Below are 25245 nucleotides of genomic sequence, written 5' to 3' on the forward strand. Positions count from 1 at the left end.
ATCTCACTCACTGCAGTCCTTCCAAAGTGGAGGCCATGCATCCTAGGCCTCAGACTGCCCTGACAGCCAGTGGGCTCATGGTGTCTTGACTCCGTCTGTATATCCATCTACCAGCCCTGGCCCACCTGCACCCCAAATAGTTGTTTCCCATGACCCTCCTGACATAGATACCATGCAACCTAGGCATCACATGTCCTGCTGCTAAGTTGGTTCCCAATGCCTTGATTCCCTCTGTACTCCCACCCACTAACCTTGGTCCACCTGCACCCTGGAGGCAAGTGCTTCCTACTTGCCCACCAATTGTAGATTAGTTTTGTTTTTTTTTTTGAGATGGAGTCTTACTCTGTCACCCAGGCCGGAGTGCAGTCGCATGATCTTGGTTCACCTATCTCCTGGGTATAAGCCATTCTCCTGCCTCAGCCTCCCCAGTAGCTGGGATTACAGGCATGCACCACCACGCCCAGCTAATTTTTATATTTTTAGTAGAGATGGGGTTTCACCATGTTGGCCAGGCTGGTCTCAAACTCCTGACCTCGTGATCTGCCCACCTTGGCCTCCCAAAGTGCTGGGATTACAGGTGTGACCCACCATGCCCGGCTGCTGTAGATTAGTTTTGACCTGGGAAACCCAGTGAATTTTCCATCCTAGAAACTGTTGTGTATATTGTTTTTATGTTTTGCTTTTTAGATTTTCTTATTTTTAAATTTTTATTTTATATATATATATTTATTTTTTGAGATAGGGTCTTGCTCTGTCACCTAGGCTGGAGTGCAGTGGCACAATCCTGTCTCACTACATCCTTGACCTCCTGGGCTCAAACCATCCTCCCACCTCAGCTTCCTGAGTAACTGGGACCACGTGCTTACCACCATGCCCAGCTAATTAAAAAAATTGTTTCTTTTGTAGAGACAGGGTCTCACTATGTTTCCCAGGCTGGTCTTGAACTCCTGGGCTCAAGCTATTCTCCCACCTCAGCCTCCCAAAGTGCTGGGATTACATGTGTGAGCCACTACATCAGGCCTAGGTTTTAAAAAAATTTTTAATATACCCGATTTTTTTTTTTTTTTTTTGAGACAAGGTTTCGCTGTGTTGCCCAGGCTGGAGTGCTGTGGCACAATCTCAACTTACTGCAACCTCAACCTCCTGGGCTCAAGCAATTCTCCCACCTCAGCCTCCCAAGTAGCTGGGACTACAGGTGTGTGTCACCATGCCCAACTAATTTTTGTATTTCTTGTAGAGATGGGGTTTTGTCATGTTAGGCCAGGCTAGTCTCGAACTCCTGAGTTCAAGTGATCCACCTGCCTCAGCCTCCCAAAGTGCTGGGATTATGGGTGTGAACCACTGCGCCTGGACTTATATACCTGAATTTATAAAGCAATAATTATTATAATAAGAAGAAACCAGTATCCAGCCCAAATTGTCAGCCAAGAAGTCAGGCAGTTTTTTTGCTTTGTCCTTAAAGTTTTAGATGAAGAAATGCACAGGGCATATATGAGGAAAGAGGTGCAGAGCTTCCTCGCCCTCTCTGGCTTGCCACCCTCTAGGAATTCAGCTATCTGGAAGCTTCCATTGCTTTTCTACTTCATATTTCTTGTGCATCATTTCAGATCATAAAATAAGCAATGCCTTATTTTTTTCAACAGTTTCTTGGTATTCCTCTGTATAGACAGATCACAGGTTATTAATTCAGTCCTCTCTTGCTGGACAACCAGTTTGGTGCAGTGTGCTCTTCCACTACTAAGCCAAGTTGTATTTTGTCTGTTCGAGTCTGTGCTTTTAACTTAACTGTGGAGAACACGTGCTGCACTTTATTCCTGGTTGTATCTCCAGCACCCGGCCCTGTCCTTGGCATGTTGTAAAAGTAATGAGTTCAATTCCATCCCACAGGGCTGCTCCTACAAGTGCCTGACCCAAGAGGATTTACCAGCCAAGAAGGGCCTCCCCACTGCTTCATCTTTGCCTCCTTCTGGTTCAGGTGGCAGGTGAATCCCTCTGGAGGCAGCTCCCTTCCCACTGATCTCCTGGATTCTCCAGGTCATCATAGAAATGTGGCCTCGGACGACCCCTCTAGTAGGGGCCACAGTCTCTCCCCAGGGTCCCGACTCGGCTTTTTCCTAAACCCTCCTTTGGGAACCACTGCTCAGAGCATGGTTCTCTTGAGAACTATGTCCTTCCCCCAGCATTGCTTCACAGAAGGAGGAGGAGGCAGTTCATTTTCTCCCTGACTTCAAGCCTCTGGCACAGCCAGACCCCTGGGAAGCATTCACTGAAGCTTCCCAGGCCTTTCTCAGCATGAATATTTTACACCTCTGCAGTAAACTCGATTGTTAAAGCAAGGAATAGAGTAGTCTATGCCACACTGTTGCACACTGGCCAGGAGTTTGGGGATATAAAGACAGTGGGGAAGGATGGGGCTTCTCATCTCTTGGGCCTGGTGTAAGTCCCAATAGCCAGGAGCTCCATTATCCAAGGGCAGGAGAAGATGGATGTCTGAGCCCCAGACAAGAGAACAAATTCACTTTTTTTGCCAACTTTTTGTTTTATTTAGGCTCCCTATGAATTGGATGATGCCTAACCTCATTAGTGAGGACAGATCTTTACTTAGTCTACTGATTAAATGCTCATCTTTCACAGAAATACCTACAGACACACCCAGAAATAATGTTTTACCAGTCATCTGGGCATCCCTCAGCCCAGTCAAGTTGACATAAAATTAACCATCAGAATGCCTCATAGAAGATGCTCAATAAGTGGGGAAGGAATGAATAGCCCTGTATTCATCTGCTTGGGCTGCTGTAATGAAACATCATAGACTGGGTAGCTTAATTCTACAGACATTTATTTTATTTTCCCTCGTTCTGGAGACCGAGCAGTCCAAACCAAGGTGCTGACTGATTTCGTTGCTGTTGAAGGCTGTCTTCCTGCCTTGCAGATGGGCTTATTTTTTTTTTTTTTTCCTGTGTCCTCACGTGGAAGAGAGAGAGAGAGATTGAGAGAGTGCGCTCTAGTATCTCTTCCTCTTTTTGGGGAGTTGGGGCGGTGTGGGGAAGGACAGGGTCTTGCTCTGTTACCCAGGCTGGAGTGCAGTGCTATCACAGCTCACTGCAACCTTGACCTCCCAGGCTCAAGCCATCCACCCATCTCAGCCTCCTGAGTAGCTGGTACCACAAGCACACGCCATCACACCTGGTTAATTTTTAATTTTTTTCCGTAGAGATAGGGTCTTGTTATGTTGCCCAGGCTGGTCTTGAACTCCTGGGCCCAAGGGTACCTCCTGCCTCAGCTTCCCAAAGTGCTGGGATTATAGGCTTGAGCCACTGCACTCAGCCTCTTGCTCTTCTTGTAAGGACACCAATTCTATCGAACAAGGGCCCCACTCTTATGATCTCATTTAACTTTACCTCCATGAAGGGACTGTTTTCAAATATAGTCACGTTGAAGGTTGGGGCTTCAACATATGAATTTGAGGGGGACAGAGTTCAGTCCATAGCAGGCCCCTTAACTCTCCCACTGGACAAAGAAAATAATAATGACAATATAACCAAAAAAACTGAAGGCAAATCTGTGCACTCTGAGAATGATTGTTGGGTATTTCCCTTGGCTGGTCATGGGAAACCACCAAAGAGGAGAAATCTACCAGCGTGTTTCTGTGAGCTTTGGTGGTGGTGTGATTTGGACACAGTGGGGCCTTGGAAGTGCCCACAGTAGGCTCTCAGGTGAGAGGAAACACAGAAGGGAGGTAGCTTACTACAGAATGATCATGGCCTAATAACATCTGGGTGATTATACGGGTTGCACCTCAGCTGTCTGTACACTTTAGCATCAGCAGATCTGTCCATGGCTGTCTCTGCTTTTCCAGTTGGTTGGGCATATCTCCGGCCTGAGATGGCCACCTGTCAGAATCCTTTGGGTATCTTGCCAGAATTCAGCAGTTTTTCTGTGCACCAGGAGGATGCTGCAGGGAGGCTGGGATTCTCTGAAGATACGTGTATTGCTGAAAGTAGACTTATGATTATGGAATCATAATTTCCTTGTACTTTTATCTAAAATTATACATGAGCCCGCTGAAGGAGAAAATTGGCCACAAAAGGCAGTCAAAAACATTTGCACAATAACCAAATGCTTAAAAGCACATATCTTTTACAAGGTAATTCCTGCAGAAATATTAATTATTTGGAACATTTCACTGCAGAGCAGCTGGGATTTGTTGGAATAACTTACAAGTCCAGAGGAAAGCAATGAGGATTGAGCCACCAGCCACCAGAACAGAAGGAATACTGCCAGCCCTGAATCTTGGAGCAGGGGTCTGTTCCCAGCCAATCAGAACTTGTTTCCTGGCTCACTGTGGAAGCTTCTAGCCTTCAGAAACCCACAGGTGAATCACAGCTGATGACTTGAAGGGGTGGCAGTGGGATTCAGCGAGAGAACAAGAGCTGGAGTCCAAAAGAGGCTGCACACAAGAATTTTGTATCTTTCCTAAACCAGGAAAAAAGAAGGCAAGAGGTAGGGAAAATGAACCAGGCAGTGGGCCTGGATGTCCTCAGGAATTCTAAGTGCTGCCCTGAAGCAGAGCCTCCTGCCCACCTCTCCAGCTTCCTCTCCTACCACTGAATTTTAAGCTCCAACAACACTAGAGGACTTAGAATTCCGGCCCACACCAAGCTGTGCCTTGCTTCTGTGTCTTTGCTCAAGCTGTTGCCACTGCCTGGAATGCCTTCCCTCTCCCACTTCTCTTCAGCTGGCTGACTCCCACCTACCCCACGAAACTCAGCACAGGTGGCCCTCCCCCAGGAAACCTTCCCTGACCCCCAGCCCCCCAGGCACAGCTTTCTGAGCACAAGGTCCACCTTGCATTACGGTTGTCTGTGGATGGACTGCCTTTTCCCCTCAGGTCTGAGTGCTCAAGCAGATCGTGGTGTATTCATCAGTGTATCCCAGTGCCTCACACATATTAGGCACTCAATATAAATTGGCTGGATGTTGATAGAGAGGGACTGATGGGGGCAAAAGCCTGGCAGCAGGACCTACTTTGCCTGGGTGAAATGCAGCAAGGCTAAAAGTCACCATTCGGGCCCAGGGTCAAAAAGACAGGCCTGGTGTACCTCCTCCAGTCGCTTATCTAGACGAAGGATACAGGTCACCAAATAACAACCATAATTTTATTATTTTTATTTTTAAATATTATATAATACAAAGTAGAGATGGGGTCTTGCTATATTGTCCAAGCTTGTCTCAAACTCCTGGGCTCAAGCAATCCTCCCACCTTGGCCCCTCAAAGTGCTGGGATTATAAGCATGAGCCACCGTGCCCAGCCAAGAATAACTTTTTTTTTTTTTTGAGACAGAGTCTTGCTCTGTCACCCAGGCTGGGGTGCAGTGACATGATCTTGGCTCACTGCAACAGTGCAAGCTCAGCACACTGCAACTCCTGGCTCCCAGGTTGAAGTGGTTCTCGTGCTTCAGCCTCCCAAGTAGCTGGAATTGCAGGTGCCTGCCACCATGCCTGGCTTATTTTTGTATTTTTAGTAGAGGCGGGTTTCACCGTGTTGGCTGGACTGGTCTTGAACTCCTGACCTCAGATGATATGCCCACCTCAGCCTCCAAAGTGTTGGGATTACAGGTGTGAGCCACTGAGCCCAGCCCCAACAATAATTCTAAGAGTTCCTTTTTCTCCTTTTATCCCCAAGCAGAACATACATGGCCCGAGGCTCCTGTAAAGAAACAGAACCTCTAGGCTGGGTGTGGTGGCTCATGGAGGTGGGCGGATTGCTTGAGCTCAGGAGTTCAAGACTAGCCTGGGCAACATGGTGAAACCCCATCTTTACAACAAATACAAAAATTAGCTAGGTGTGGTGGCACATGCCTGTGGTCCCAGCTACTTGGGAGGTTAAGGCAGGAAAATTGCTTGAGCCCAGGAGGCAGAGGTTGCAGTGAGCTGAGATGGCACCACTGCCCTCCAACCTGGGTAACAGAGCAAGACCCTGTCAAAAAAAAAAAAAAAAAAAAAGGGAAAAACAAACAGAACCTCTAGAGCAGGAAGGGATATTGGAGTTGGTCTCACTCAGGCTATTTAATTCAAGTGGGGAAGGTGAGACAGCAGGGAGGGGTGGGGGTTGGTTAAGGGACTTGCCTGGTCCCATAGCAAGTTAGTGGCAATGTTGGGACTAAATGTCAAGTCCCTGATTCCCCAATTCCACAGTGTGTTCCCGTATCACTGATCGCACAGAGCATGGATGGAGATGAATGGAGTAACCACTACCTGGGACAACAGACATCCATCCTACAAATGAGTGCCAGATGAGGCTGTCAAGGCAGGTGGGAGAAATGACAGGCTTGGGAGTTGCTGCACCTTAGGAGCTGTGGGAAGCCAGCAAATGATAGTGGTCCAGCACCGTCCAACAGGAAGGTAATGCCAGCCACTTGTGTCATTTTAACATTTCCAGTACACACATTTTTAAAAGTAGAAAGAAACAAAGTAAGTTTTATTAGTAAAGAAGATTGATCCTATTGCCTCCAAGTCAATGGGATGAAGAGCTGTGTCTAGGGACACAGGAACGGCGTCGAAGCAGACTGCTGCTTTGACCTCCTTTTATTCATAGATCCAGTCATAGGCACAAGACTTGTAGTCAACCAGTTCTTCTTTAAGCCATTTCTTTTCCAGCACTTTGTACTGAATCACTGCCACCAATGACATTCCCGCCTATTTTAGCGCAGAAGTCCCTGCGAATAATAGTCCCTAGCATAGAGCCCACTGGATCGGTCTCCCCAAGCATCCTTTGCCCTGTCTTTGCCGCATTCGGCCCCTCCAGGACCATGGCCACAACCTGCCCTGAGTTCATGTACTTCACTTATATTGAGAGCCTAATATGTGCCAGGCACTGGGATACACTGATGAATACACCACGATCTGCTTGAGCACTCAGACCTGAGGGGGAAAGACAGCCCATCCACAAAACGGACCTTGTGCTCAGAAAAGTCCGGGAAGAATGGGTGCTCTTTCAGGTTAGTGTAGTGCTACTTCAGGGGTTCCTCAGAGGCCCGAAGGAACTTCATGGTCACCAGGTAGAATCCCTTCTGCTCAGAGTATTTGATGATTTCACCCACCAGGCTGTGCTGAACACCACTCGGCTTGATAATGATGCCCTCAGTGTTGGCCATGGCCTGAGGATCTGACAGTGTCAGGTGGTGTGGGAGCCAAGACTTGGAGCCAAGAAATTATTATTATTATTTTGAGATGGAGTTGTGCTCTTGTTGCTAAGGCTGGAGTGCAGTGGCACTATCTCGGCCCACTGCAACCTCTGTCTCCCAGATTCAAGCAATTCTCCTGCCTTAGCCTCCCGAGTAGCTGGGATTACAGGCACGCGCCACCAAACCCAGCTGATTTTTTGTATTTTTAGTACATTCGGGGTTTCACTATGTTGGCCAGGCTGGTCTCAAACTCCTGACCTCAGGTGATCTGCCCACCTCAGTCTCCCAAAATGCTGGGATTATAGGCATGAGCCAACATGCCCGGCAAGAAATTATTTTTAATAATATATTGGCTGGGCCTGGTGACTCATACCTGTAATCCTAGCACTCTGGGAGGCCGAGGTGGGTGGATCACCTGAGGTCATGAGTTCGAGACCAGCCTAGCCAACATGGTGAAACCCCGTCTCTGCTAAAAAGTACAAAAAAAATTACCTGGGCACAGTGGCAGGTGCCTCTAATCCCAGCTACTTGGGAGGCTGAGGCAGGAGAATCACTTGAACCCAGGAGGCAGAGGTTGCAGTGAGCCAAGATTGCACCATTGCACTCCAGCCTGGGAGACAGAGTAAAACTCCGTCTCAAAAATAATAATAATAATAATAATAATATATTTAACTTGGTATATCCAAAATGTCATTTTAACATATGATCAATATAAAGTTATTGATGAGATATTTTACTTTTTTTTCCACAGTAAGGCTTTTAAATCTGATCTATATTTTACACTTTGTATATTCCAAGCACTCAACAGCCACATGTGGTGAGTGGCTATCTTACTGGACAGCATAATGTAGGAAAAAAATATTTCCTCTACCCTTTCTGAGTTTTCAGCTGGAGCCTCCTATAACAAAAGACAGACTAATAAGAGAAAAACAAACAGAAGTTTATTAACACGTACATATCAGGTATACATGGGAGACACCCAGAAAAATGATGAAATCTCTAAGAGGTGATTTAGAATTCAAACTTAAGTACTATCATCTGTTGATGACTGGTTATGGCAAGATGACCAGGAAAAGTATGGTAAACAAGAGTAAGATTTGTGTTTTTTTTTGAGACAGAGTTTTGCTCTTGTTGCCCAGGCTGGAGTGCAGTGGTATGATCTCGGGTCACTGCAACCTCCGCCTCCCGGGTTCAAGCTATTCTCCTGCCTCAGCCTCTCGAGTAGCTGGTATTACAGGCCCCCACCACCACACCTGGCCAATTTTTTGTATTTTTAGTAGAGATGGGTTTTACCACGTTGGCCAGGCTGGTCTCGAACTCCTGACCTCAGGTGATCCACCCGCCTTGGCTTTCCAAAGTGCTGGGATTACAGGCAAGAGTAAGATTTGTTGTGCAGATTTAACTCAGTGCCTTCACCAATGATAATGTAAAAGTGTCTGCTGCTCCTTGCTTGTAGAAAGAAGCCAAAATAATAATATGTGATAGAAAGAGAGCAAGACTTTATCATCTGTGCCAGCAAGAGGAAGAGCAGGTGAAAAAAAATTCCACTCTTCAATTTGTGGAGGGAATGCCCAGGTTTTTAAAGAGCGGGTTTGGAATGCAGAAGAGGCAGGAGGACTGGGAGGTGCCATGCTGTGTGATTTGCTCCCACGGCTCATCTTGATGTTGTTCCCTCTGGTGAAGAGGCTGGTGCCATCGTGGGTCCTAGCAGGTTATAAATTAATCGCAGTCAATCTAGTAGCCAGGAGTAGGTTCCAGCCTTGAAGTCATCTTTTGTTAGAGAGAGACTTCTGGAGGTGTCAGGTCCGTATCAGGATCTGACCCCTGAAGCGTTTAAGGAAATATATGACCAGATAAGTGAGTATGGAACATTCTGAGGCTGTAAAGTTTATCTCAGAGCTACATCTTGAAATTGGGTAGGGCGGGGAGAGGAGCAAATGGAAAAGGAAAAAATGTTTTATTTCTTATTTATTTATTTTTTTGAGACAGAATCTCGCTCTGTTGCCCAGGCTGGAGTGCAGTGGCATCATCTCAGCTTGCTGCAAACTTCGTCTCCTGGTTTCAAGTGATTCTCCTGCCTCAGCCTCCCGAGTAGCTGGGATTACAGGCGTGCACCACCACGCCTGGCTAGTTTTTGTATTTTTAGTAGAGACACGTTTCACCATGTTAGCCAGGCTGGTCTTGAACTCCTAACCTCAAGTGATCGGCCCACCTTGGCCTCCCAAAGTGCTGGGATTACAGGCATGAGCCACTGCGCCTGGCCGGAAAAAACGTTTTAAAGAAAAAAATTTGTCTTTTTTTTTTTACACAGAGTTTTATTTTGAGAAATGTCTTGATGTTTATCTTTGACAAAAACTTTGTTTGTTTGTTTTTTCTGACATGGAGTCTCACTCTGTTGCCCAGGCTGGAGTGCGGTGGCGCGCTCGGCTCACTGCAACCTATGCCTCTTGGATTCAAGCGATTCTCCTGCCTCAGTAGCTGGAGAAGTAGCTGGCACTACAGGCGCCTACCACCACACCTAGCTAATTTTTGTATTTTTAGTAGAGATGGGGTTTCACCATGTTGGCCAGACTGGTCTCAAACTCCTGACCTCAGGTGACCCACCCGCCTCAGCCTCCCAAAGTGCTGGGATTACAGGTGTGAGCCTCTGCACCCAGCTGAAAAAAAAGTTTTAAAGAAAAAAAAGTTTAAGGCTAAGCCACTAAGCTGCTCAGTTACAATAAGAATTTCTTGTAATTTAGTCATCTTTCTCTTCCTGGTACAGAGAGGAGACAGCATTAGAAATGGAGATTTCCTTTATAGATGTAAATTTCCCTTACAAAAGAACAATTTTTACTGTTTTCAGACCTTTTCCTGTGTCTGCTGTTTCTCAAAAATATCAGCTCAAAATAGTCCTTATGTCAAAGAGACGCATTTTGGTGTGGCATATTCTGGTCTCCTACAGTCATGTTTTGGGGTGGCATTTTGGTGCTACAATAGGAACTGGTAGTGATAGGCCACCCACTATACCACCCAGTAATATCAGTACCACTGGTTTGATGTAGTATCTAAAATCCCCACCACTAGCCACTCTTATGGATAGAAGCATTATTTTCAGAGGGCACATATGCCATTCACGAGGGAAAAAACATTTATTTGGTAGACTGCGCCATTAGCACAACAGCCACTTGGACCCATAATGACTTGGAGGCGGAGGACGGACTCCTGTGACATTTTATCCCCTACCCTCAGTTATCTAGAAAGGACTAGGTCCTTAAGGGAAATGCTTTCCTTTTAAATTCTCTAAGCCCAATTGGCTGCTTTGAAAGCTCCATGTTTTCAAAAGTTAAGTTTACCCCTACTATCTTAAGGATCTCACCTGAGCACTCTCGGACTTTTGGCATGGGTCTCTGCAGAATTACAATGCCCCAAACCCTGCCTTCTTTTCTGGGCCCTTCTCCCACTTGCCCCCAAATATTACCCCATCATGACCCTCTGGGACCCCAATTCTTTTGAGGTTTTGCCAGTAAATCCCTTAAGTTAGTGTATAAGTCAGTATCAGCTGCCTTAGCAGGATAAACTGGGGCCTGGAGATCTCAATCCAGGAAGGAGACTAGAAAGTCTTTTTTTTTTTTTCTTTTTTGAGACGGAGTATCGCTCTGTCGCCCAGGCTGGAGTACAGTGGCGCCATCTTGGCTCACTGCAAGCTCTGCCTCCTGGGTTAACGCCATTCTCCTGCCTCAGCCTCCAGAATAACTGGGACTATAGGCGTCCACCACCACGCCTGGCTAATTTTTTGTATTTTTAGTAGAGACGGGGTTTCACCATGTTAGCCAGGACAGTCTCGATCTCCTGACCTCATGATCCGCCTGCCTCAGCCTTCCAAAGTGCTGGGATTACAGGCGTGAGCCACTGTGCCTGGCCTAGAAAGTCCTTCTTAAATAGGTTCAGCGATTAAAAAGAGAGTCAATTTTCCCCTTAATATTTCTCTACTCTAAAAGGGAGGTTATAAAAGTTGTGAGAACATATACTGTTTCCAAGAGATACAATAAAGCTATTTTTCATATTGAATGAGTAGAAAATGCCTCTTGAAGGCCAGGCGTGGTGGCTTACGCCTGTAACCCCAGCAATTTGGGAGGCTGAGGTGGGTGGATCACTTGAGGCCAGGAGTTCAAGACCGGCCTGGCCAACATGGTGAAACCCCATCTCTACCAAAAAAAGTACAAAAAAATTAGCCAGGCATGGAACCCAGAAGGCGGAGGTTGCAGTGAGCTGGCGTCAAGCCACTGCACTCCAGCCTGGGTGACAGAGCAAGACCTTGTCTCAAAAAAAGGAAAAAAAAGAAAATGCCTCTTGTAAACATTTTTATTTGATGTTTCTTCCCTCTCCTTTTTTTTTAGACATGGTCCCTCTATTGTTCAGTCTGGTCTCAAACTCCTGGGCTCAAGTTATCCTCCTGGGCTCAAGTTATCCTCCTGCCTCAGCTTCCCAAATAGCTAGGATTACAGGTATGTACCACCATGCCCAGCTACTTTAATTTTTCTTCAATAAAATTTTATGTAAAACATTTCCTAGAGTGAATAGTTCTAAAGTTTTGGGGTGGATCAGTAAAATTTAAAAATTAAACAAAACAAAGAAAGAAAGATACAAAGAAAACTCAATACCGTTAGGTGACCAAAAGCACATTAAGGAAAGATTTCCAAAACTTGGAAATAGGGAAAAAGGATTACTACCTTTCTTCGCAGGGTGCTGCTGGGCTTTGTCTAGTAAACGTAACCAAGAATTATCTGATCAGCTAGGGGTGTGTGCCTTCATTTGAATTGCTACTCTATTGAGTACAGTATTTAACTAGAAGACTAACTGGTAGAAAATGAGTAGGAATTTAAATTAATTTTGTTCTACAGAGATGCTGATTATTTCTGTCCTTTAGAGAAGACAATCCCAATGGTGACAGTTAATGTAGAATATAAACCAGTTTTCACTGGGCACAGTGGCCCACGCCTATAATCCCAGCACTTTGGGAGGCGAAGGTGGGACGGATCACCTGAGATTGGTAGTTTGAGACCAGCCTAGCAAACATGGTGAAAACCCGTCTCTACTAAAAATACAAAAATCTGCTGGGCATGGTGGTGGGTGCCTGTAATCTCAGCTACTTGGGAGGCTGATGCCGGAGAATCGCCTGAACCCAGGAGGCAGAGTTTGCAGTGAGCCGAGATTGCACCACTGCACTCCAGCCTGGGTGACAGAGTGAAACTCAGTTTCAAAAAGAAAAAAAATTATCCAGTTTTGTAGCTAAATTGGCAAACTTTTGCAAACATTTTTTCTTTGAGCCGCTATAAAGGCTTCACTCTCTTTAATTCTCTTTGAACTAGCCTTACCATTTTGCTGGTTCCTTCATTAATGAGTTAACTAAACATTTGACATGTGCTCTTTTTTTTATTTGCATGAGATACATTTTTTTTAACTTTTTGAGAAGTATACTTTCTCAGTAAGGTTGGCAAGGTTTATTCTGTCAAGTAAAAAGAGAAAATTTATACCATCTACTATCTCCATAAAAGTAAATATATTTAATACAAAAAATGAAGGCTATAATGGGAGGTAAAGGACAATATTTAAATGGGTAGTGTAGGAGACCAGAATGTGCCACCCCAAAATATGCCTCTTTGGCATAAAGGCTATTTTGAGCTGATTATTTTGAGAAACAGCAGACACAGGAGAAGCTCTAAAAACAGAGTAGAAGTTACCCTTTTGTAAGGGAAATTTACATCTATAAAGAAAATCTCCATTTGTAAGGGTGTCTCCCTCTCTGCACCAGGAAGAGAAGGGTAACTAAATCATAGGAAACTCTTTTCAATGGAGAAGGCACCAAATTAAATCTGCACAATAAACTTTAATCTTGTTTACCATGCTTTTCCTGGTCATATCCTTATAACCAGCATCCCCCATACTCTTTTTCCTTTGATTTTTAGCTGAAGATGCAATATAAGCCTGAATTCTAAGCTACCTCTTGGAGAGTTACACATTTTCTCCGGGCTATTTCCCATGTATAGGAAGGAAATTAAAATATCTCACCCCAAGATATACTTCTTTGACATGTTTTGAGATGGCTGTTCAGAGGGCCTGCAAACAGAAGTAGCCCTGCAAAGCTGTCTTTTGTGCGGAAGATTTGCATCTGTAGAGAAAATCTGCGTTAATGCAGCCATTTTTCTCTGCATTTTCTCTTTCCTCTAAAGCCTTCCCTTCTCTGAATCTAGGAAAGATTAACTGAGAGTCTTGTAACCACCCAGTGGGTTCACCTTGTTCACTGCCTAGACAGAGCGAATTTATCAAGACAGGGGAATTGCAATGGCGAAAGAGTAATTCATGCACAGCCTGGGAGACTGTGTGGGAGACTGGAGTTTTATTATTACTCAAATCAGTCTCCCTGAGCATTCAGGTATCAGCGTTTTTAAGGATTATTTGGCAGGTATGGATGGACTCAGGAAGTAGGGAGTGCTGATTGGTCGGATTGAAGATAAAATTACAGGGGGTTGAAGTGAGTTCTTGCTGACTTCTGTTCCTGGATGGGATCACAGGACTGGTTGAGCCACGTTAGCAGTCTGGGTGATGTCATCTGCTGCATTGGAATGCAGGGTCTGCAAAATATCTCAAACACTTATCTTAGGTTTTGCAACAGTGATCTTATTCCCAGAAGCAATTTGGGGAGGTTCAGACTCTTCCAGCCTGAGACTGCATGGCTCCTAAATCATAATTTCTAATCTTGTGGCTAATTTGTTAGTGTCAGGCCTCTGAGCCCAAGCTAAGCCATTATATCCCGTGACCTGCACGTACACATCCAGATGGCCGGTTCCTGCCTTAACTGATGACATTCCACCACAAAAGAAGTGAAAATGGCCTGTTCCTGTCTTAACTGATGACGTTGTCTTGTGAAATTCCTTCTCCTGGCTCATCCTGGCTAAAAAGCTCCTCCACTGAGTACCTTGTGACCCCTACTCCTGCCCACCAGAGAACAACCCCCTTTTTCCTTTACCTACCCAAATCCTATAAAACGGCCCCACCCCATCTCCTTTCGATGACTCTTTTCGGACTCAGCCTGCCTGCACCCAGGTGATTAAAAGCTTTATTGCTCACACAAAGCCTGTTTAGTGGTCTCTTCACACGGACATGCATGAAAGTTAGTCCTACAAAGACAGACTGGTCTCCACGCAAGAAAGGGTTTTTTTTCCAGAAAGGGCTGTTGTCAATTTTATTGGTTCAGAGTTTAAACTATAAACTAAATTCCTTCCCAAGACTAGTTCAGCCTACACCCAGGAATGAACAGACAGCTTAGAGGCTAGAAGCAATGTGGAATCAGTGAGGTCTGATCTTTTTCACTGTCATAATCTCCTCAGTTATGATTTTTGCAAAGGCAGTTTTGTAATGCCTAACCTTGTTTTTACTAACCCTGTTTTTAGACTCTCCCTTTCCTTTAATCACCTAGCCTTGTTTCCACCTGAATTGACTCTCGCTTAGCTAAGAGAGCCAGACAGACTCCATCTTGGCTCTTTCACTGGCAGCCCCTTCCTCAAGGACTTAACTTGTGCAAGCTGACTCCCAGAACATCCAAGAATGCAATTAACTGATAAGATACTGTGGCGAGCTATATCTGCAGTTCCCAGGAATTTGTCCGATTGATAATGCCCGAAGCCCTGCGTCTATCACCTTGTAATAGTCTTAAAGCCCCTGCACCTGGAACTGTTTACTTTCCTGTAACCATTTATCCTTTTAACTTTTTTGCCTAATTTACTTCTGTAAGATTGTTTTAACTAGACCCCCCCTCCCCTTTCTAAACCAAAGTATAAAGAAAATCTAGCCCCTTCTTTGGGGCCTAGAGAACTTTGAGCGTTAGCCGTCTCTTGGCCGCTGACTAAATAAACAGACTCTTCATTCGTCTCAAAGTGTGGCGTTTTCTCTAACTCGCTCAAGTACAACAGTTTCAGTCTGACACCTTTAAAAGTCTGAAAGTGTAACCACCTGATGGGTTCTTCCTGCCCACTGCACAGGCAAAACCAATTCACTGAGACCACAGCATTGCAATAAAGAAAGAGTTTAATAGATACAAGGCTGGTCACACCACGTGGAAGACTGAATTATTACTCAAATCAATCTCCCTGAAAAATTCAGAGGTTAGGGTTTCTAAGGATAGTTTGGCAGGCCAGGGAGCCTATTTTTGGGTGGGGCCATATGACCAGGTGGCAGAGATCAGCAGGTCTCAGTGGAGCCATTGGTTCATCGTTAGTCAGAAATGCAAAAACCTGAAAAGATATCTCAAAAGATCAATCTTGGCTGTGCGCAGTGGCCCATGCCTGTAATCCCAGCACTTTGGGAGGCCAAGGTGGGCGGATCACCTGAGGTCAGGAATTCGAGACCAGCCTGACCAAAATACTAAAATTAGTATTAGCCTACTAAAAATACAAAATTAGCCGGGCGTGGTGGCACATGCCTGTAATCCCAGCTACTCGGGAGGCTGAGGCAGGAAAATGACTTGAACCTGGAAGGCGGAGTTTGTGGTGAGCCGAGATCGCACCATTGCACTCCAGCCTGGGCAACATGAGCGAAACTCTGTCTCAAAAACAAAAACAAAACAACAACAACAAAAGACCAATCTTAGGTTCTATTAGGTTGGTGCAAAAGTAATTGCAGTTTTTGCGATTAAAAGTAATAGTGATGTTATCTGCAGGAGTAACTGGGAGAGTTGCAAATCTTATGACCTCCAGCATAATGGCTGGTAATTGTTTATGTTTACACCTTATCAGAATTCAGTCTGCTCACATCCTCCTAACCTGGTAGTCTCTCATTAACAAAGGTGATTTAGTTTTGGGTAAGGGTTATTATCATTTAAACTATAAACTAAATGTCTCCCAAAGTTAGGTTGGTCTAAGTCCAGGAATGATTAAAGGCAGTTTGAAGGTTAGAGGCAAGATGGGGTTGGTTAGGTCAGATCTCTTTCACTGTCATAATCTTCTCACTGTTAGAATTTTTGCAAAGGTGGTTTCAAAAGAAACATTTCTCATCTATTCTGCGGACTGCTACCTGTGAGGTTTCATCTGCATAATAAGACCACCTTTGCTAGTCAGGCCTCCTCCCCCTCCCAGAACCTGTTTTGCCACAACCAAAGCCCCCATTATTTCTGGAACCTCAAGATGACATACAAGCTTCAGAACCCCATTGCATGGTAGGGATAATCACTCTGTGGTTCTCTCCCATATGCACGTTAATAAATTTGTATTCCTTTTCTCCAATTAATCTGCTATTGTTAGTTGATTTTTCAGCAAACCTTCAGAGGGTAAAGGGCAAGTTTTACCTTGGTCTCTGCAGTTTTGGCGCTGTGAGTAGGATACCAAAGCTCTGCTCTTCTGGAAGCTGCAGTCATGGGAACTCGGGACCCGATGAGAGAGAAGAAAGGAAGAAACCGGTCAGGCAGGCAGAGTGGATCCTTAGTTGAATTCTTTCAAACAAAAGAACGGCCTAAAAAAATCATGCTGGAGGCTGGGCGCGGTGGCTCACGCCTGTAATCCCAACACTTTGGGAGGCACAGGCGGGCGGATCACCAGGTCAGGAGATCCAGACCATCCTGGCTAACATGGTGAAACCCCATCTCTACTAAAAATACAAAAAAAAAAAAAAATTAGCCGGGCGTGGTGGTGGGTGCCTGTAGTCCCAGCTACTTGGGAGATTGAGGCAGGAGAATGGTGTGAACCCAGGAGGCGGGTTTGCAGTGAGCCGAGACCATGCCACTGCGCTCCAGCCTGGGTGACAGAGTGAGACTCCGTCTCAAAAAAAAAAAAAAAAAAAAAAAATCATGCTGCAGGCACAGATAAGGGAACTCGTACAGAGGGGCTTCCCTAAGACATGCCCACTGCCACATAGATATGAAAGGCTACACAGGTGACTTGCCCTTGCAGACATGCCTGCAATGGAAAATTCCATCCCCTGACACATGCGCAGTAAGGGGAATAAAGCAATATGGAGTAACGCAAGCTAAGGGCCCAGGTGCACATTAAGAGGATGGGGTGGAGCTACCAGAAATTCACACCTTATGCAAATGAGATGCCTAGCCCTCATAGGTTTCTTATAAAAGCCTTTGCATTCAAGTGTGAAAAGGGCAACCCTCTTCTGGGCCCCCTCTCTCCTTGGCTTTTGGGGGTACCAGGGAGTAAACTGCACTGTGAGAAAGAACTTGACCTTTGCGTGTGTGATGGCTGGCTAGTTGCTGATGAAAGCTGCAGTTTTAGAGGTGGCTGATAACGGTTGTAATGAATGGTTATTACTGCAGGGGGCTACTTGCTTCTTTTCACGTTTACTTAAGAAAGGCATGGTTTGAACACTTAGAGACTGTAAGAGCACTCACCACCAACGGACGAGATTCCCATGGGAGGTGGGCTGGTCACAAAGTGGGCTGATTGGCAGTGGGTCACTCACCAGCTTCGGGGGAATATCTTTGTAGTGAGGTGCACTGTGGAAGTGTTGTGCAGCCTCCTTCTGTGGTATTTTCCTCTTTTTAGGGTCCTGGGTTTCAGTGTAAAAGTGGAATCTTTGATTTTTTTTTTCTTTTCTTTTTTTTTTTTTTGAGACAAGAGTATCACTCTGTTGCCCAGGCTGGAGTGCAGTGGGGAGATGTCAGCTCACTGCAACCTCCGCCCCCTGGGTTTAAGCGATTCTCCTCCCTCAGCCTCCCGAGTAGCTAGGATTACAGGCTCCTGCCACTGCGCCCGACTAATTTTTGTATTGTTAGTAGAGACAGGGTTTCACCATCTTGGCCAGGCTGGTCTCGAACTCCTGACCTCGTGATCCACCCACCTCGGCCTCCCAAAGTGTGGGATTACAGGCGTGAGCCACCGTGCCCATCCGGAATCTTTGATTTTTAAAGATCTAGATGTTCTGTTTTCCCGCTGTGCCTGCCTTTCATATATTTTATTACTGGGCCCTAAAAACTGCAAATGCTCTGTTGGCCCTCTTCCCTCTTTTTTTTTTTTTTTTTTTGAGTTGGAGTCTCGCTCTGTCGCCCAGGCTTGGACTCCTGGGCTCAAGCGATCCACCCATCTTGGCCTCCTGAAGTGCTGGAATTACAGGTGTGAGTCACCACTCCTGGTCGATCTAACTGTCTTGTGGTTGCCCAAGACCACGCTTCTGTCTGTAAGTTCCCCAATAAAACCACCTCTATGATGACAAGCTGGACTTGTCTGCCTTCTTCTTCAGTTTCCTGGCTCCTTCTGCTTATCAAGGTCACTTTGCATATATGACCCTTTCACAAGACACAAGTTAATGTGACTTTAGCAGTCTTTTGGTTTATATTTAATTTTTTTTTTTTAGACCAAGTCTTGCTCTGTCACCCAGACTGGAGTGCAGTGCTCACTGCAACCTTTGCTTCCTGGATTCAAGGAATTCTCCTGCCTCAGCCTCCCGAGTAGCTGGGATTACAGGGGTGCACCGTCACGCCCAGCTAATTTTTTGTATTTTTAGTAGAGACAGGGTTTCACCATGTTGGCCAGGCTGGTCTCAAATTCCTAACCTCAAGTGATCCATCCACCTCAGCCTTCCAAAGTGTTGGGATTACAGGCGTGAGCCACTGCGCCCGGCCAAGGACTAGTTTAATATTTTTGGTTTAATAAAAAAAAGAACTATGTCTTTTGAGTTATCAGCAAACTATACATGTATTTAACTTCAAAGTTCTTGCTTTTTTGATACTTGCCTAACATAAAAATAGTTAATAAAAAATTTAACTTGAGATAATGACTAGATTTGTTTCATGTCTCATACAATTTTTCAAACACAATTGTTAAGAATAAATAAATGTAAATGAGATAAAAGTTTACAAATGGACTTTCTTTTTTTGAGACAAGGTCTTGCTTTGTTGCCCAGGCTGGAGTGCGGTGGTATGAACATACCTTACTACAGCCTTAACCTCCGGGGCTCAAGCAATCCTCCTGCCTTAGCCTCCCAATGTGTTGGGATTATAGGCATGAACCACCTTGCCTGGCCTACAGTGAAGTTTTAATAATAGTTACGTTTTATAATGTGTTTTCTTAAAAAGGTTTCTCAGAGGCAAGTGTGGTGGCATACGCCTGTAGTTTCAGCTACTCAGGAGGCTGAGGTGGGAGGATCATTTGACTCCAGGAGTTTTAGTCCAGCTTAGGCAACAAAGTGAGACTCCTGTCTCCTATAGAGAGAGAGAAAGAAAGAGTTTAAAAAAAGTTTCTAAAATCTTTTTGGTAACTCAATACCCTTAAGAGTTTTGCTGAGACAAATTAAATAATACATATTTTTAGCTGGGCTTGGTGGTACATGCCTGTAGTCCCAGCTACTTGGAAGGCTGAGGTGGGAGGATCAATTGAACCTGGGAGGTCAAGGCTGCAGTGAACTGCGATCACACCACTGCACTCAGCCTGGGCAACAGAGTGAGACCCTGTCTCAAAAAGAGAAAAAAATTTAGGGTCAGGTGTGGTGGCTCACGCCTGTAATCCCAGCACTTTGGGAGGCCGAGGTTGGTGGATTAACTGAGATAAAGATTTCAAGACCAGCCCAGCCAATATGGCAAAACCCCATCTCTACTAAAAATACACAAATTAGCTGGGCTTGGTGGTGGGCACCTGTAATCCCAGCTGCTAGGGAGGCTGAGGCAGGAGAATCAATTGAACACGGGAGGCAGAGGTTGTAGCGAGCTGAGATCACACCACTGTACTCCAGCCTGGGCGACAGAGCAAGACTCTGTCTCAAAAAAAACAAAACAAAACAAAAAAAACAGATATCCAGCCATGGGCAACATGGCAAAACCCCCTCTCTACAGAAAATGAGCCAGGCATGGCGCCACATGCCTATAGTCCCAGCTACTCAGGAGGCTGAGATGGGAGGATCACCTGAGCCCAGAAGGCTGAGGCTGCAGTGAGCTGAGATTGTACCACTGCACTCCAGTCTGAGTAACAGAGAGAGAGACTCTGTCTCAATACGTAAATAAATACATAAATAAAAAGAAATTTAAGAAATAAAAGGAATGATAGATAAAATGGAATGCATATAAAAAGCTAAAAGAAAGAGAATGAAAAAAATTGTAAGAGGTTCTAAAAGGTTTATGGAACTCTTATTGTGTATGGTCAAACTGATTGAAGTTGGGTGAATTTGTATAAGGTTTTGTTAAAATTAGCTTTGGCATTAGTAATACACTGATGCAAAGGTAGAATTTTGAATAAGATTTTCATCTAGTATTAATAAGGGATAATAATAGATTTTTGTTTACTTTTAAGTATACTGAAAAAAATGAGGGGAGAGGGAGAGACAGACTTTGTTTGCCTCATGCTGTCTTTATTAGGTCTTTTGATTGTTGGGAAAATGAGTCTCTTCTCTATCAAAGAGTAAAGTTTTTGCTTTTTGAAATCTTTGAATGGTCACTGTGGCTCAATGAATGATTATTATTTTACAGTGACCTGTGATCCTATTTTGATAAAATGTTTTAAACCTTTCATATTTAACAAACTTCCTAAAATTAAATTTCAAGTTCCAAAAAGAGCCGCTGGAAGTTTAAGAGAGACACATTAAGTTTATTTTGTATGTAAATATCACACAGGAAGCATTGTCAAGTAAGAAATGGTGTTTAACTTTCTCTGAGTTCTATTTGTATAAATGTGTTGTTAATATATGTTCCAAAATTGCGTGAGATTCCTAAAATTCTGATATGTCTTAGTAAATGTTATTGATTATAATGATTATTATGTTAAATTTTTGTATGTCACAGAAATAACCAAATTTTTTTTTTTTGGTCAATCACATCTTTTTTTTTTTTTTTTTTTTTTTGAGACAAAGTTTCACTTTTGTTGCCCAGGCTGGAGTGCAGTGGCGCAATCTCAGCTCACTGCAACCTCCGTCTCCCAGATTCAAGCAATTCTCCTGCCTCAGTCTCCTGAGTAGCTGGGATTACAGGCACAAGCCACCACGCCCGGCTAATTTTTATATTTTTAGCAGAGACGGGGTTTTATCATGTTGGCCAGGCTGGTCTCAAACTCTTGACCTCAGGTGATACACCCGCCTCAGCCTCCTGAAGTGCTGGGATTATAAGCGCGAGCCACCGCGCCCAGCCGTTCCTGTTGTTTTTATGTTACAAAATTTATCAGCAAGAAAATAATTTAAGATGATGGCTAGCTGTTTATGTCTCATGGAATTTTTATGATTAATCCAAGCAAGATTGTTTGAAAACAACTGAGTTAATTTATAAGCTTCTATCTCACATCTGTTTATCTTTTCACCAATCATTATGTTTTGTAATATGTTTATTTAAAAATAATTCTCCAGGCTCATACCTCATGCTTGTAATTCCAGCACTTTAGGAGGCCAAGGTGGGAGGATTGCTTGAGCCCAGGAGTTTGAGACTGCCTGGGCAACACAGTGAGACCCTGTGTCTACAAACAAATTAGTTAGCTGGGCGTGGTGTCATGCACCTGTGGTCCCAGCTACTCAGGAGGCTGTGATAGGAGGATCACTTGAGCCTGGGAGGTCAAGACTGCAGTGAGCTGTAATCGTGCCACTGCACTCCACCCTTGGTGACAGAGCAAGACCCTGTCTCAAAAAATGATGATAAGTATAATAATTCTACAACTCTCTCTGGTATCTTTCACCCTTAGAGTTTTGCTAAGTTAAATGATGGATATTCATTGCATTCATAGATTATTTCCAAACGAGGAGATATACTGAAACATTAATTGCCTCACATAAGTATATACTTATCTATTGTTCACTTACTATAGAGGAATGAATGATATTTGGTTAGCAAACATGTCCTGTGCCACACTGAAAAATTGTATTATTTAAAAAAAAAAGCAAAAACACCTCTGTGCGTATTTGGTAAGAAAAGTAGGATGGATTTTTGAAAAGAAAAGGTATGAGGTATGAAAATGCGTTTTTGCTGAGGAAAAGGAGAGTAATTCAGTTTGGAAGTCCCTCCCCTATAGCATGGGAAATGCTCCCAAAGAGGCATTTCCTCTGCAGAGGTGGGCGCTCAAAAACAAAGGAAGTCGCGCAGCCTAGACAGTCTCTGAGATGTAAATGACTCACTTCTGATGAGGAGGCATCCAAATAACCGATCCTGCCAGACCACTGCTCTTCCTTAACTCTTCATCATTTATTCTTTATTTATTTATTTTTTATTTTTATTTTTTGAGATAGAGTCTCGCTCTGTTGCCCAGGCTGGAGTGCAGTGGTGAGATCTCAGCTCACTGCAACCTCGGCCTCCTGGGTTCAAGCGATTCTCCTGCCTCAGCTTCCTGAGTAGCTGGGATTACAGGCACCCACCACCACGCCTGACTAATTTTTGTATTTTTAGTAGAGATAGGGTTTTATCATGTTGGCCAGGCTGGTCTCAAACTCCTGACCTCAAGTGATTTCCCCTACTCCCGCCCCCGCTTCCTCCGCACACATCGGCCTCCCAAAGTGCTGGGATTATTATAGTGAGCACCGCACCTGGCCATTCATTCTTCATTCAACAGGTAATCAGTAGCAGGCAATGGCCTAAACAGGGGTGTCCAAGAGAACACAGTCATGGGTTCTTAGTTGCTGTTTCTGGTTGGGCTAATAAAGCCCCTTCTTTATCTCTCTTTTCTGCTTTTCACTAGAGACAGAAACTAAAAACCATGGCTTCAGGTTGCTAAAAGCCTAAAACAAAACAAACAGAACATGAACAACAAAATAAGGTGGGTTGGACGAGCTTGGCCTGTGGGGTGGAATTGGTGGATGTACTGAGGAATGGAACCGGAAGTCTGTGCTGGTTACTGGTATTTTGCCTGTCAGCTCCAAAGCCATTCTTTTCTGCCTGCTCCGTGAAAATGTATCTGGGCCTTTTAAGTATTTTTTTATTTTGTTCCTTTGCCATCTGGCAGTTAATTGTCAGTAGACGCCAGGGAAGAATGAGTGCAGGAGGAAAAGGGTTTTGCTTCCTGGTTCCACTGCCAGCTCTGCAGGCCCCTGCGGTGTGCGAGGCCTGCCCCAGCACCAGGCTTCTGCGGTGGATGTGGTTTCCCAGTGCCTCATGCCAGCAGCAAGGGTGGCTTCTCCAGCACAGCTCCTTCAGTGCTTGAAGCTTCTCCAGACTCCAGCAGCACAGCTGGATTCCTCAGTATCTGTCTCTTGCAATGTGTAATCAGCAGCACCTAGTACAGTAGCTTTCCCCTGTATCCACTTCTGATGGTTTTGTAGCGAAGTGTCTGCACTGAGTTACTTCCCTGTAAACAGCCTTCTCCCCAGCACCCCAGAAGACAGATTTCTAGCATGTTCCACTGGCATGGGACCTCAGTGAGGTCTCTGATATTTAGTGAGTCACAGCAATGCTTCTCCAGCAAGGCCTATATCTCAGCCCAGGTGTAAGTAAGTACTACATCTCAACCCTGGGGTGGTGGCTTTTTATATTATGTTATATTTGTCACACACATCCATGTAAAGAGACCACCAAACAGGCTTTGTGTGAGCAATGAAGCTTTTTAATCACCTGGGTGCAGTAGGCTGAGTCCAAAAAGAGAGTCAGCAAAGGGACTTAGGGATGGGGCAGTTTTATAGGATTTGGGTAGGTAGGGGAAAATTATAGTCAAAGGGGGTCACAAGTTGCTCAGTGGGGGAGCTTCTGAGCCAGGAGAAGGAATTTCACAAGGTAATGTCATCAGTTAAGGCAGGAACCGGCCATTTTCACTTCTTTTGTGCTTCTTCAGTTGCCTCAGGCCATCTGGATGTATAAGTGCAGGCTTGGGCTCAGAGGCCTGACAATATTAATCTGCCATTATCACATCAATTATATCTGCTATTCCTATATTCTTTTGAATTCTCTTTATTTCTTACTACCCAACCTCTGGTTACTCTGTCTAATTCCATGTTATGGTTAGTAACTCTTTGTGGTTTTTTTTTCTTTTTTCTTTTTTTTTGAAACGAAGTCTCACTCTTGTCCCCCAGGCTGGGGTGCAATGGCGCGATCTCGGCTCACTGCAACCTCCGCCTCTCGGGTTCAAGCGATTCTCCTGCCTCAGCCTCCTGAGTAGCTGAGACTACAGGCGCCTGCCACCATGCCTGGCTACTTTTTGTATTTTTAGTAGAGACGGGGTTTCACCATGTTGGCCAGGCTGGTCTCGAACTCCTGACCTCAGGTTATCCACCTGCCTCGGCCTCCCAAAGTACTGGGATTACAGGCGTGAGCCACCGTGCCCGGCCTATGGTTAATAATTCTTTATATTAAACTTTTTCTATTTGAACTACTGTTTTTTTTCTCTCTCTTGTTGGGACTCAGACTGATACATTTATTCATTCTGGCCAAAGACATGGGTTTTGGATGGGTATGGGCTTATGCCTGTAATCCCAGCACTTTGGGAGGCCAACGTGGGATGTTTGCTTGAGCCCAGTAGTTCACAAGCATTAATTAATGAGTTAAATAAAATCTTTGACATCTGTTTGTTTTATATTTGTATTAGTATCATCATTTTACCTTTAAAAAAAAATCTTTCAGCAGCGACCAGCAATAGAATCCCACAAAGAGAATGGCTTAATCATTTGGGGAGGACCATACAGAAGGAGAGGCAGGGCAGCATAGTGAGATCCTGTCTCTACAAAAAATTTAAAAATTAGCTGGGCATGACGGTGTGCACATGTAGTCTCAGCTACTCGGGAAGCTGAGGTGGGAGGATCACTTGAGCTCAGGAGGTTGAGGCTGCAGTGAGCCATGATCGCACCACTGCACTCTATTCTGGGTGACAGAGTGAGACCCTGTCTTAAAAAAACAAAACCGGGGCTCATGTCCCCCAAGAGCTCATAGTCTAGTGGGTGGAGGAACAAGAAAACAGATAACAGTGTAAGGAAATACAAGGGGCTATAACTGAGATATGACTACAACCTATGGAGGTCCAGCAAGGGAGCAGAAGGAGCTGAGAAGGTTTTGCCTTTTTTTAAATAAAAAAATTTTTTTGGCCGGGTGCAGTGGTGCCAGTAATCCTAGCACTTTGGGAGGCCGAGATGGGCAGATCACCTGAGCTCAGGAGTTCGAGACCAGCCTGGCTAAAATGGTGAAGCCCCATCTATA

General features: G+C 44.7%; 1 protein-coding gene and 1 pseudogene across 1 annotated transcript in view; both read right to left on the bottom strand.

The window, feature by feature from the left end:
* Window positions 1-2822: 2822 nt before the first annotated feature.
* Window positions 2823-25245, bottom strand: part of MSH2 (mutS homolog 2) — a 307179-nt gene continuing 284756 nt past the window's right edge. The window contains exon 17 of the mRNA XM_054475081.2: window positions 2823-4476. Within this exon, the coding sequence (XP_054331056.1) occupies window positions 4355-4476 (122 nt within the window). The 3' untranslated portion in view covers window positions 2823-4354. The remainder of the gene's footprint in view (window positions 4477-25245) is intronic.
* Window positions 6589-7157, bottom strand: LOC129030140 (nucleoside diphosphate kinase B-like; annotated as a pseudogene).

Source organism: Pongo pygmaeus, chromosome 12 (genome assembly GCF_028885625.2).
Source record: "Pongo pygmaeus isolate AG05252 chromosome 12, NHGRI_mPonPyg2-v2.0_pri, whole genome shotgun sequence".
Lineage (NCBI taxonomy): Eukaryota > Metazoa > Chordata > Mammalia > Primates > Hominidae > Pongo > Pongo pygmaeus.